At 37.0% G+C, this 14,741-nt stretch overlaps 1 protein-coding gene across 1 annotated transcript in view; it reads left to right on the forward strand.

Annotated features, from left to right (window-relative positions):
* Positions 1-14,741, forward strand: part of RETREG1 (reticulophagy regulator 1) — a 60,521-nt gene that overhangs the window by 6,788 nt on the left and 38,992 nt on the right. The window contains exons 2-3 of the mRNA XM_042869123.1: positions 2,778-2,884; positions 4,545-4,575. Of these exons, the coding sequence (XP_042725057.1) occupies positions 2,778-2,884; positions 4,545-4,575 (138 nt within the window). The remainder of the gene's footprint in view (positions 1-2,777; positions 2,885-4,544; positions 4,576-14,741) is intronic.

A 14,741-nucleotide genomic window follows, 5' to 3' on the forward strand; every position in this document is an offset into this window, starting at 1 on the left:
TTTCTAGCTGCCCTAAAACAAGATGACTGCATGTGAATTTTTGTCGCAGTGAAGGCCTTAAATATACTGTATAGAGTATATGATGTTTTGTCAGGTTGGTATGTGTTTTAGAAGTATTCAAACCCTGTTAATTAAAAAAAGAGGAGGAAAAAACCAAAACAAGTAATTCCTAATCATAAGCAAAAGTTCTGCTGTGCCACTGTGACTTTTTGTTAATCTGGTTGCTATGCCTCCTGGTAATTCCTTGAAGAATTTTGAATCCCTACACCATTAGCATAATACGTGGTTTTCAGATCCCAGCATGTTGGACTAACCTTTCAATAAGCTGGAGGTAGACATGTGCCAAAAAACGAGGGAGAGCATTGTCACGTTGTCAGCCAGTGACCCCTAAGGGACTTAAGGGCACAGAATTGTCTGACATATGGCTCCTAGTTTTTCTGATCTGTGTTGCTGGAGCACCTGAGGGCTGACACACAGTGGCTGGGAGTTTGTATGAGATGGCTTTTGTTGCAAACAGTGCGATCTAAATAACAAGTACTGAAAGAATGGAGGAAAGATTGACAACGGCATTAAGACACCAGAAATCCTTACCCATTTGAAGTTCTCCGAGTATGTGAAGGGACCTCATTTGACTGCTGTGTTAACTGCTCCATACAGATCGCATATTTTTTTTCCCCAAAAAGTTATGGAGCAGAAAGGCTGTAGTATCAAGAATGTAGAATGAGATGACTTGGAAACATCTTTTAGACAGGATGCTACCTTGCTAATTCTTGTTTGCTAATCCTTGTCCATGTTAGTGCAACCGTTTTTAACAGCAGGTGACAGCTGTGATTGCAGCGAAACTATGAGTATGGCTTAATTGTGACTGTAAAGTAGGTCAAATGCTCTCTGTATTCTTTGGAAGGTAGTAAGCATCTTCTCTTACCTTTGAGAACTAGTAAAATGTGTGTGTGTATCAATGTGCACATGTGCACATGCATAAACTCCAGTATTGGTGTGTTTCAACCACTGAGGGCTGCCCAGGGTTAACTGTTAAGTTAGAACATGCTATTCAATCCTATAAAATGCTAATCAACAAGCACCGTGAAGATCATATAGGATAGTTGTAGTATTAATTCTGTACAACTTAAAGGTCTGCAATTGTTACAAATGAAGAAATCACATTAAAAATTATTCATTTTTCTCTACAGTATCACAAGCTCCCTTCTCCTTCATTGTCAGCAAGTTTAGAAAAAAGAAGTAGGTTAGACAAAGTCTTCAGTGCAGTCGAACTTCACCCTTCAACAGAATCAAGGATATTTAAGGATGAAGATTATTATTTGATTTAATGAGAGCTATGTGTGGGCTGTTACGAAAGGGCCTGTAAAGATTTTTCTCTAAACATCTTTACTGGTTTTCTTGAGCTAACTGAAATTGTAGAGTAACTGACTTTTTTTTCCCCCATAGAATATTCTTATTTTTTCGAGTATTTTTATGGTTCAATTCAGAACATAACTATCAGAATGAGCTTATCTGTTGGTATAGGAGATCATATCCTGATCTGGTGAAGGTGCTTGGGCTTTCTGAGTTTCTGTGAACAGTTAAATAAGGAAAGTAGTTTCATGGAGATTTGATGCAATCCAGTTTTCTCAGGCCTGCAAGGAATCTGAGAGCAGTTTTCCACAACTATGTGTCTTTAGCTTAGTAGAAACTCCTAGAAGGTAGCTTTCTTTGTATAAAAACCAAGTGTTCAGAGGGTTTTCCTTGGGGTCCTCCAGTGCCCCATACTTGCTACTTCAATTCTTTTCCCCCTCGTTCCTGCAGAAAAGCTGCCACAGCAACTAATTTTGTGTCCGGTTGTCCTGTTTACAAACCATTTTCATTCTTCGTATGATCCTATTTGTTGTTACTCTTATTTGATCCACTGTCCTGGACAGTGGCTTCTTATTATTTTTGGCTATCCTCAGCTTTCATCATTTATTTGTCTTGAAGTTAATCATTTTTGGTCTTACCTTGTAAAAGATTGTGATGTGCTCAAAAATAATTACTGTTCTCAGATCTCTGTAAGGTTCTTGAAGCTGTTAATATGCTTTTCTCATATAACTGAGTGCTAACTATTTTATACATCAGATCCTTTTTTTTTCCTGCAAGCTATGCCATTTGTCAGTAAAACAGAAGTGCTAATGTGGACACCTGTGGCAGCAGTGCATGAGATTATCAATGATCTCTTGTGAGTCTGGGTCTCTTTGACTCAACTGGGCATGTTGTAAAAACTTTCTGTAATGAAGAACAAAAATCACAAAAGCTCATTCTGAGGACAAGTTGGGCTATTGTGCTATGAATGACATGGTTTTACTTCATCTTCCCATTTGAAAGAATCATTTGTATAAGAATTTGCTGTGAAGTTAGGTCCTGTAAGAAACACAAGGAAATGTTTAACTTCTGCTGTGTGTGAATTAAAAAAAAATAATTATGTTAATAAAACCTAAATTGATTTTAAAAGTACTGCTTCTTATGCAGTAATGAAAATATTCTGTTTTGTATATTTCAGCTGTGCTTAGATAAAAGTGCGGACAAAAATTTACTAAAAACTCAATGTATGGTTAAATGAGCCTGTTGTGCTTGGAGCTTTTAGTGTTTGCTTCCTGGGAAAGCACTGCAGGAAGAAACTGAATTTGATTCATGTCTGATTAGTCAATTTTCTCTTTTTATTCTCAATACTAACAACACCTGTAGGCTTTTATATAATTCCAGTCAGTTCACAAGAATTCAGTGTTTATTTTTTCTTAACATTCCAGGTTTGTTGCGTTGACCCCTTGGAGATTGTATCATCTGACCTCTCTCATAATACTTGGACTGCTGGTTCTACAGATAATAAAGGATTTGGTGTTATCTAGGATAAAAGGTAAGGCAGTACAGAGATGTAACTCATTGCTTTAACACTTGTGTTTCATAGCATATTAGTACATTATTAAACCTACTTTAATATTATGATACTAGGATTATTGCAGAAATACTAGATGTAATCTATGATGATCTGTTACCATTTTCCATGAAGTTCTTCTATGTTTTATAAGCAGGGTGCTGTGAGACTTGTTTCAGCTTGAGTGTATCAGTCATTCTTGCCTCTCAGCTGCTTGATCTGAAATTACATTGTTTCCCTAAAAGTTCCTGTTTCTTCTGACTATACACTAGATCACTATTGGAAGGTTTGGGAGACCAGATAGGAATCAGTCAACTTTGGAAATAGGTTGCAAAGTGACCTATTTTTTTCACAATTGAAATAAGTGAAAGTGGTTTTTTTTTCCAGTTTCCACTGCAGTTTCCAGTGCATAAAAACTCTTATGTGAATAGTACCAAGTTTGAAAGAGATTAATAGTTATTGGCTGATTGTGTGTTCTTTATGTTGTTGTTTGTTTGTTTTTAATTTATTTTGTCTCATACTTCATTACCATCTTGAAAATTCTTTGGCAAAATGATTGGCATCTCTTGTACTTCATGTTATAGGAACATTTTTTGAAGTGACATATTGTTTGTTCTTTGATGTTGAATCCCATGCAAGGTGTTTGAAAAATCATTAGGGAATGCAGGAAATAACATCAGAGATGCACAGTATTCCTCTGCAATATGCTGTCTTTTCATTTTTGACTTCCCCAGCCTGTTGTTCCCTGCTAAGTTACAGCAGTTATTCAGAAACTTTTTTGAAATATTGTTCATTGTCACTGCCTTCTCCAGAATCTTGATTGCTGTTCTGCTACCTGCTTGCTTAGTGGACAACTTAAGAAACTTATCTTAATTAGATTTTTAGACTCAGTGTTGTATAAGTTACCTCTAACATTGAGTAACCCACCAGTCAGAAGGTGGTGATTTACACAAGTTGTCTTTTAGCTGTTACTGCTAACTAATGTTTTTATATTGGCCAAATGCAAGATGTACCAATATTTACCAAGCTGGCAGAGTGGGAAGACCAGCCTGCCTTCATCTGGCGTTCACTTCAATTTCAATGGGATTATTCAACCGTTCATCGGAGAGGTAAAAGCAGGAAGACCTCTGTTTCCCAGCTTTGTGCTCACAGAATGATTATTTTATGCCACTTACGTACATTGCCATCAGTGTTTTTTGTTTATTTTTTTTGAACACAAATTTCATGGGTAGTTATTGAACGAATAGAGTAGAATTATTTCTTCTTGTAGTGATTTGAAAATAATTGTCACTCCAAACAGCAGAAGCAGTTCTTCCCAGGATAACAGTTCCAGCTAGCCACTAGATGGCAAGATTAGTACAGGATTGTAAGGAATGTAGACAGTGATTGTCAGTTTGTAGTTGTCTCCTCCTCCTGTGTGGAAATGTAGCTAAAAACTATTCATTAATATTTAAACTGGTATGTTAAGTTTACGGAAAAAAATAAGTTTTCTCACAATTGTTACTCTGGTTTTAACTGTTGTGAAGACTTCCTTAGTCATTTTGTCCCAAATTTGCACATTTCTACAAATAAAAAAGAAAAAAACTATGTGTGATTTCTGTTTTACTGCATTGTAAATCATCTTATGTTCTCATTGTTGCAGGTGCACAGCTTTGGAGGAGCATCACTGACAAGTAGGTACATTATTTTTAATATGCTGCTTATTTGATATCATCTTTTCTTATAGTTAATCTTTTAATCTTGAATTTAAGAGTGTACTTTCCCTGTAATTAAAATAGAAACCGGATTATTTTAGTATTTTTTCTAAGTTTGTTATTGTTTGTTCCAGTTCTAATAACTCTCCAAATTATTTTTTCTGATTTTAATTGTATTAAAGAATACATCAGTGTGTCAAGTACTTCTAGAAATGCTTTTTCTCAACAGGATTATCTCATGCTTTGTGGTTTCTCGGAATCGGTATTTGCTTCTGGTATTCACAACATCATCTAGTGTGGAGGCCCATGGCTGAATTTCATGGTTTGTGAGGAATACACATAGCCTTGTGCTTGTTCACTACTACATAATTATAGCATCTTAATCCCAGTCTACCTTTTCTTTTTTGGTTGGAAGAATTTGTAAACAGTCACGCTTTGTTAATACTCTGTAGCAATCTGCATCTTCATAAACTTTAATCCTGTTCTGCGAAGTCCACAAATTTAATTATTATGAGAACAGAGGCTCTTTGTAGCTTTGGTGTCTTCATTGTGCCTTTTGTGACTTTTCTTCCATTTCTGTCATGTTGATGATATGGGAACAGAGTTCAGAGTTGTTTAGCTTGAAGACCTTGGACTATGCATTAGAATAAAAATGCCCTCATGATAAATCCTAATGTTAGATTGGCTTTTTTAACCTCTACTGAGCACTGAATTGATGTTTACATGGACATATAACAATGGGCACCTTAATGTCTGTGTGGTATTTAAGGTTCCTTTTTCAGGATGATTCTCTTTGCATTTACCTCTATTTCATGGGAATACTTCTATGTTTACTTCTATTTTCCTGGGCAGCCTGGTCTAGTATTAAATGGGGAGGTTGGTGGCCCTGTCTGTGGCAGGGAGGTTGGACGTTCATGATCCTTGAGGTCCCTTTCAGCCTTGGCCATTCTGTGATTCAGTGATTTGTGTCTTTTGGCAAATATATCGTTGAAGTTCTGCGATTCTTTGCAGTTGATCTTCCTCTTTACTAGAATCATTTAGCATAGTAAGGAGACCCATCATACTGCTTACCTCTTGCCCCAGAATTTTACCCAGACAGTTCAAAATTGTATTTTAGTTTTATGTAGGTTCGTCTGAAAGTAATGCCTTCCTTTTATTGCCATGGAAAGTACAAGTGTGAAAAGAGCGCAACACTATTTGATAGAGCAAATTCTCAGCTACAATACACTGTTTTCAGCATAGTCATCACCCTTAGCTATGCATTGTCACTAGTTATCAACAAGAACTCTTCATTTCCTGGTATGGTAGTTGTGCATGGCTGTCCAGAATACGGCTTGTCTTTCAAGTCATTGTTGCCACTGCAGAAACATACCAGTCTCCACCTCACTGTGCTTGCTTCCACTCCATAAACATTCAGCGAGTGTCAGTGAATGTCAATAGGTGTGTTTTGGTTTTTGTTTTTTTTTTTTTTTTGGATGGAGGAATTCAGTGATGTACCTTTGCTTCACATGCACTTTCATGTCAGGCGCCATTTTGTCCAGCTGCCCCTCTGCTTTCATGTGTCACACAGCAACAAAACCTAATGGAATTTTGGTGGGAATGCTCAGCCTCTACTACCGTTCCACCAACATCTGCCTCTAACCTTGTGGGCCAACATCATAAAATAGAAGGATTTACTTTTGAAACAGCCCTTGTAAGCTAACATGAAAATGGTCTTTCATGTCCAAGCCCAAAGAAAACAAAGAGCAGTGAAGCCCCAGGCCCCAGTGTTTAAAAACAGTTAATTTCAACCCAGTAACAGGCATTCAGCAAAAAAATAAAGCAAAAAAAAAAAAGACCCCATACTGCACCCACACTGCAAACAAATGCAGTCTTTATGTGAGCACATAACTTAAAGTTAGGGTGCAGCAGTTGAAATTTCACTTCTGGTGATAAGCTCTCAAAGCCACCTTAACACCAGAGGATTGTGAAGTGTCTAAAGAAGCATCTATTTTTAGAGAACGTATGACAGAGTAATACAAAATGTCAGTAAAGACAAATCTGTTCTGTGCAAATGGTCAGAAAATTTAGTGAAGGACATGTATGTGTGCTGTGCTGTGCACTGGGGGACAGCAAGCAGAATTTCTTAATCACATCACAAATCTTCTGTACTTTCAAAGAGTCAACAATACTGCAGATGAACACTGATATTCATGAAAATTAACCTGGATTTCCTATTAGGCTTTCAGCAAGGTCTCATAAAATGCTCGTATTGAGACTAAGAAGTCATGCAGCGTGAGAGGAAGTCCTTGCAAGTACAAGGGCTGCTCTGAAAGTCATGCCTCCTTTGTAAGGCATTGCTTTTGAAATTTAGTCTCAATTTTAGGATATAGTTTTTGTTTATGTAAGTTTTACAGTAGATGCTCAGAGATTTTTCACAATCCTAAATATGCTGCTTTTTGTAACACAGTGTAATATGATCTTATTTAATTCCTTTTTACCTTTCATTAATTCCTTTTTTTTTTTTTTTTTTTACATTCCTGATTTTTTTTTCTCTCTTGACATGATTCTGTGTGATACTCAGTACCATTACAGTGTGATCTCAGGTGCCACTGTGTCCTAAAGGTGTTGGTTTTTAAGTAGTTACCATGTTCGCTGTTTCTGAGCACAGTCATGTGTTCTTACAACGGAAAAAATAGTGCTTGGTGTTATGCAATTCTGTTTTTAAAACCTAGTATCATTGTGATGTTTCACAAATGGTGGCACAGCTTTATGAGGATTTTAGGAGTAAAATGGCATGCGTTAAGGCTTTATGTTTGCAGTTAACCATTGTGATCATTTGAAATTGGATGATTAATTATCTTTGTTCTGATACTTGCATTTTTTTTCAACGTTCATCTATATTGCATATCCTTTCTGCTGCAGGTACACTCTAAGCACTGAACTAAGCATTAAGAGTCCTTCAGCAGAGTTACTGTTGATTTGCTGCATTTGCTTTCAGTTCTGCTTTATCTGTACTGAGCACTGCTGACTAGGTAGAGTGGCATGGCTTTTCTTCTTTAACATTGCCCTGCTTCCAATGGGAATGCTAGCAGTCTCCCAGTTACAACATGTCTGTGTAAGGAGACATGGGACTTTTGTTTGCAATAGAGTCTTTTAATATCATATGGAGTTAAAAAATTTTCAAACCAAATAAGGATGAGATCTCATTCTGAAGTTTTCTCAGTGCTTTCTGTATCTGAACCTACTTCCAGTTGTCTGGGAGGGTTCTCCTGGCTCTGATTTCAAATGAGAAGACGCTTTCTTCCCTGAGTGGTGCTTGCCTGTCAGATGGACTTGCACATTCCCATGTGCTCCCAAGGGAAGGGAAAACTAAGAATACACAGCATCCTGAACAGTATCCGTTGCTGTTCTGTTTTATCAGACCAGTCAAGATTTAGACTTCTGTAAGGAAACAAAGGAATGCTGCAAGCGAAAAGGCACGTCTTGGTTGGTGCTTCTAACTAGAAACTGAAGCAGCTTAGTGCTCCATGCTGAAAAACATGAGCTTATTGTGAGACTCTGCTCGGTAGTTAGCCATCCTGGATTTTTCTTAGACAGTACCCCTGCTGGCAGAAGCATACAGACGTGTGGAGGCTCTTGTCCAGAACTCTCCTGTCTTTTGCCACCCCTGCAGTCCCTCATTCAGACACTTCTTTCCTAAGAGTTTGATGTGGTGATAGATGTGACCTCCCATAGTGTCTAGATTGCTATTCACTTGCAGGCCAACAAGTGTCATTACTTGATAGGCAAGTGTATCCATTTCTGGGCCAGCAGATGCTGCATCCCTTCCTTGGTAAAGCAACTTCAAATTCAGACTGTACTTCTCTAAGCCCTGGGTTCATCTGTTGACCTGCATAAATTTTACACTTGTGTTAGCCCAGTTTGTAGAAGTTTGTCTGTATTACAAGGGTTAGAGCACATGTGAAGTTCTATTCTTTACACTGAGAATGTGCTTCATTTATTGTGTCTGAGGCATTACGTACCTCTGATTATCATATGCTTTGCCTGCTGCATTGGTTTAAGATAGCCTGAGATTAATTCAGTAAATGCTTTTGTATCTAGTCCACCTAGTTTTCTATGATCAATTGAGAAGAGTGGAAATACTCTGTGAGACACATAACATGATTTGTCTTATCCTAAATGAGATACCTAATCAGCCTACAGGCACGTTATGCCTTAATGGTAACTTTTGTTTCCCTTCAATATGCTGTACACCTAGGCGAGATGACAAGGAGCATAAGGTTTTGTGTCAGTATTTCCTGTTGTTCTAAAGGCTTGTTGATCTTAAGGATGTCATGTTAGAATGATGCATTGCTGTATCTCTTGCAGTAATGTGCTGGAATGCTATACACAGACATAAAAGCTGTAGGGGCTGACAAGCAAGCCCAGGGACTGGATTTACTTCTACCTCTATGTATGCAGACAGTTTCTCTGAAATGATTATCCCGCACAGTATGATTCTGTCTTCAGATCACTCTTGAGACTTTGAGGATATACTTAATCATATATCAAGATGAGTGTTCTTTCCTTCAGGGTGTTTGTAAAAAATCCATCTGAAGATTAGCAGATTAGGAAATAAGAGGAAATAAGAGATTTCCATTAGGAAATCTAAACAGAATCAAGGTTGTTACAGAAATGCTTTTGTTTTATGCGTGTTAATTAATCTCCTTGATGCTGAAGGTAATAACAAAGCTAAAGTAAACCAAGGCCAGTCACCTCTGTGTCAGTACTGAAACCGGACTACGAGTATCAGTTTCTGTTGCTAAAACCTTTGGTCTTCGTTTGATCATCTGGACTAAATCTGTTCTTCACATGGCAGTACTCAGCTGCATTAAGTCTGTTAACGGATTTAAAAAACAAACCAAGAAAACCAACCAAACCAAACAAAAACAGACCCACAACTTAAGGGCACACAGGCTATAGTCTAAGAAATAAAATTAGGCTTCAGAATGCAAATACTGCCTTTTTTGTTTCAGTGTATTCTGAACAAATCAGGTGTAATCATAGGCTTCCACTCCTAATATTTTATGAAGTGTTCTTTTCTCTTAGCTCGTATGTTTGTAACAGTTTATGTTGAAAAGTATGCATAGCTGAATAAAAGCTAGTCATTATACCTCAAAAAGTTCTGCTTACAAGTATGACTTTCCCAGATGTTCTTCATGTAAGAAGTGGTTTGCATCCTACAGAGAATGGATACATACCTGTGGAACTACAGTCTTAGCAAATGAAAATAGTGTTTTATTTGCATTTCAAACAGATGTTATTTATACAGTAGCTGCTGTTCTGTTCAAATATAAAAATGTAATTATCTTCTCTTTTAAATAATGCATTGTCAAAATTCAGATAGTAGCTTGCATGTTTTTCTTTTCCCAAATCACAGAAATTCATTATATGTAAATGGTCAAGCACCTGCAGATTGTATAAAAAAGATAGACGTTATAAAAACTGCTTGACACTTGAATTTTTGTTTTTATACCGCATGATCTTTTTCCTACTTCCTAGCTGGATGTTTCCAAATTGTTCCTTTTGTTCTCAGGTAGAGTGTTCTCCAGAGTTTATTTCTACACTTGGTAAACTACAAAATCAGCTTTTCCTAATATTTTGTGTGTTAAGTTTTCCTACAGGAATGAAAAATAATACAGATAGGAAGGTTATAACTTTGGCAGAAGAGTCACTCTTGAAGTCTGGAAAACATTGAATACATTTTCCTACACATGTCCCTGTTTTTTAGTTGATAGGTTCTTCTTTAAGGGGAGGGGAAACGGAGATGTTGCAACCTTTGCAAATGTTCTCTATCTCTTTGGCAGTAGTTAGGTTATTTGGCTGAGTTTGTTTCTTTGCTTAGTTTTTGCGTGTGTTTTCCAGAAGTAATGCTTGTATCCAACTGATCTCTTCTCACAGCGAAAGTAACTTGAGAACTTTTGAAGTCAGATCCGCATCCTGTGGTTCTCTAGTGCTTTGTCTGCAATGTGATTCTGCCTTAGCCACAACAGACATTTTCCTCTCTCTCATCTCCAGGAGCAAAACACTTTTCATTATACAGAATGCACGGAATAAATAAGAATAAAAATGCTGGAATTGCCTGGCCACCAAACAAACGTGGCGTACTTCCTTAAGTAAGCCTAACTAGCCTTCTGTCTCTATCAGCTAAAAAATAAAGCTGATGCATTCTTGTGATGGCAAGAAAGGGAGTAACTTCTGAGGAAGTACTGGCTGAAACGAGGGACCAGGGGAATTTTACTGGAGTTTCTTTAACTTTTTTTTTGCTAGGATATATTCCATTACCCCAATTTGATATTTCCTGATTTATGAGTTAGGCTTTCAGAAACTGATGGTTCATGTTGCTTTTCTCATAGCATCCATATATTTCCTACCATGATGCCCCAAACCAAGGCCTTGTCATTGTCAGTTATAAGAGATCAATTATGCTGTATCTTGCAAATACATTCCAGGCATAGATTTCTTTTCTCTAAAACTATTGCAAAGAACTCGAGTAGCTTAGATTCTGTTGTGAGCATTCTCCTTTTCCTCTATACTGCTTGTTTTGTATTCCTGTTTTTGCATTCATCCATTTGTCTTATCATACTTCCTTGATGAGTTTGACTGGTTGATTGGTTTCCTGGCATATTCCAATCCAAGCACCTCCTTGAACCCTCATTCTGTCCTCTGTAGTTTCTGCCACTCCTCCCAGGATATTTCCTCTCAGACATTTGAAAGATTAGAACAGATATTGCAGGAAAATACTAAGGACACGTCAGTCTCATATAACGAGGCATTTCTGATACCTGCCCTTTGGTATGGCTTTTCAATAGAATGTGTTACCTTGTGGGGATTGCATATGGGCAACACAGTTCTTGGATAAACACTTTACTCCTTCCTTTCCTCTGATAATATTTCTGAACATATTGCCTACTTGTAGTCAAAATTATCAAGGGTTATCTAGAGACTATTGCAAGCTATTTAGAGAGCTCTGACAGATCTACATGTTTGCATATCATTTGATTTTGCAGGACTGAGATACAAGGGAGGAGGTTACCTTTGCTTACTTCTGATTTTTTTTTTCCCTGTTCTTCTGACAGCAAAAGCGTTTTTGGACAGATCTTTAAATAAAATATAAAGATGCAAAGGAGTAGTTTGCATAATCTGGTTTGACAGTTGTTTCTTGGTCTCACAACTCCTGTTGACAGGACATTTCATTAATTGTTTCTAATTGTTGAAACATTCTTTTTTATATCGAATAACGAATGTTATTTTCTGAATAAATCAGGAGAAATAGTGTGGAACAGGAAATTTCACATGGAGGCTTCCAAAAATCCTTATACCTATCATTTTGTCAGTCTGCCTTGTGTTGAAAAATAGGTCATCTGAGCACCAGCACCGTAAGACATGTATGTATTCTTACTGTGCTTAAATAAACTAGATTTTAAATACTTTTATTCATGTGAAGTCACTGCATCAGTGATTGAATGTGTGAAATGAGTACCTAACATAAATACAGTCTTTGCAGACTGCAGGGTATGCTACATCCTGTGCAAATGTGACTCAGTAATTAATTTTCTTTGTTACTCATTGATAGAAATGAACTATTGCACTCAGTTGAAAAAATGTTTGCTTTGTAATGATGAGAGAGTGGAAATACAGCCTTTATTCATCACTTTACATAAGCCTAAGTCAGCCTTTCTTCAGCAATTTATAACATACAGTAAAGTCAGCTCTACTTCATATTTAATTTTTTGAGTAAGTGTGGTGCTATAGTCACCTTTCAATTATTTGTAAGAATGTTTATGGATCTACTGTGCCAAAAAAGCAGTTCTGTTAAAGGTGTCTATGAGTGCAGCCAGGAGACTTTGTACGTTGTGAACCTAAGAAGTGCTAATTCTGAACTGACCCAATTCTGAGATTGCTGTTTCATTCTCACTGGCACGTCTCATAATACCCATATTATCACCAGTGAGGAAAAAATGCAACCTCCCAAGTTGTTTTGATTTTTGTATTTTTTACATCAGCTTAATTCCAGAATTAAGAAAACAGAACAGCTTCTAGAAATGGATGAGTTGAAGGAACAGCGATAAAATGAACACAGTCAATTACAGGGAAGAGGTGGGTGAGGAAATGAACCAGAGATTCAGACAGATAAAACTGTTAGAATGGCTAGTTGCTGTGGAGCTCTCCTGTGCCACTTGTCCCTTTCTCCACTTGCACTAGCTCAAAAGCAGATGCCTACATCTACTCTTCTGTCTTAGGCAAGAGCAAGTATGGTGATCCTGCAGTTGAATTTGCTCTCTTGTATAGTGCAAGAATATCCAGTGCAAAAACATCCAGTTGCCCGTATTTTACCAAGTTTTCAGCAAGGTGTCTTTAACTTTTTAGTACTTTAGTACACGGCAATATTATCAGCAGTATTTCTCAGCACGAGAGAAAGCTTTAGAAATCTCACTATAGGGTAAATAAAATGTGCTCTCTCTTGTGCTGGCTTTGTAGGAAGAACTTTAGTCATAGGTGAAAACTGCAAACTTCTCTTAAAATATTGATCTGTCCCATCTTCACGGAATGATTTCTTAAGATTGTGAACATCGCAGTAGGAAAACTGTATCTTGAAAACTGTAGAGAACTGCTGGTGCTGTGTCTTTTTGTATGTTTTGAAGGATCTCTGAAATAGTTATTTACTTTACTTGTTCTGGGGTGCAAAAGCCCCTCACAGAGTGTCAAATGAGTAGCAGAAAGAGAAAATAGTTCCTGAATTGAAGCCGATGTTCACAGACCATTTTTGAGTAGTACGGCTTTCTGAGAAATACTGAATTCTGTTTGCTAAGTATAGCATCTCTTGCACTTTTCCTACTTATCAAAATTCCTTGGAAATTATCAGCTTCAAGCACACACTTATATACGTTGCTGTCAAATTTGAGTATTACTGCATTTGTAGTATATAGCCCTTTGCTTTATTACTTTTTTTTTTTTTTTTAACTCTTTCCTGTTGACAGAGTTTATTATGGTGTGCTTCAGAGGCAGGGTAGAGAAGAGTAACTTATTTTGGCCGCTGGCCTAAATAGTATTATAGAAAAACACGCCCGGAGTCGTGAATGAGATGTATTTCCTCTATAAGAAAGTGAAACTTGAAATGAAGTGTACTTGGGGAAAGTGACAAAGCCCCCCCATATCTTAGATAAAGATCCTTCCAGCTGAAAGATCCAGAAGGTTTAAACATACTTTTGTAAAAACATCAGCCAAAAAGTATTATTCTTTCTTAGACAAATGGACTTCTAGTCAAGTGTTGAACTCAGCCTCAAGTTATAAACTGTCTTTTGAAGGGTTGTAATGTACTTCCTACCAGGCCCAGACGGGAATAGATGGATACAACTGCAGCATTCTGCAAGGAAGTGCTTGCAATTCCCTGCTTCAGCTCTCACCCAGAGTATTTATTCTTAATCCAAAAAGATATTTGAATGAATATTTGGTCTGCTAGGATTTTCTAATTTATGGTGGAGATCCATTTTGAATGTGTTGCAATTTGTAGGTGTGTGTATGCAGAAGTAGCTGTATATTGATATACAAAAATTAGGTTACTAGTTGGAGCACAATCTTTTAATTGTTTTGAAGTTGATGGATTGTATTCCAAAGCATTGCAGATGCTGTAAATTAGAAGTCAATTTCTGCTGAAGAATATCCTTTTTCAGGGCAGCTCCAAACTCCTAGAGTCAGTAAGGCTATTTCTATTTTAAAGAATCGAAGAGAGCTCAGGCAGATTTAGTAAAACATATCATCCATTTTTCTAGAAAGATGAACCTTAATTGCATGTTGTTGTGTTCTTGAAATGGTTAACAAGCAGTGGTGGTGTGTTAGGAATACAAGGTACCACACCTCATTAAACACGACAGAAAACTGAAATAGCCAAAATATCACTTTTGTGACTCTTTGCAGAGTTACACCATATATTCTATTTGGACTGTTGTCCAGACACAGGAACAGCCTTTGTGATCGCTAATCAGTTATTGAGCATGCTTGCTTGCCTCAGGTATTTGTTCTGTTTGCAAAAGAAATGCTCTTCTTTTTTTTTCTTTTTTTTCTTTTTTTTTCTTTTTTTTCTTTTTTTTCTTTTTTTTCTTTTTTTCTTTTTTTCTTTTTTT

Source organism: Lagopus leucura, unplaced genomic scaffold (genome assembly GCF_019238085.1).
Source record: "Lagopus leucura isolate 7727_CA_CO unplaced genomic scaffold, USGS_WTPT01 Super-Scaffold_100002, whole genome shotgun sequence".
NCBI lineage: Eukaryota > Metazoa > Chordata > Aves > Galliformes > Phasianidae > Lagopus > Lagopus leucura.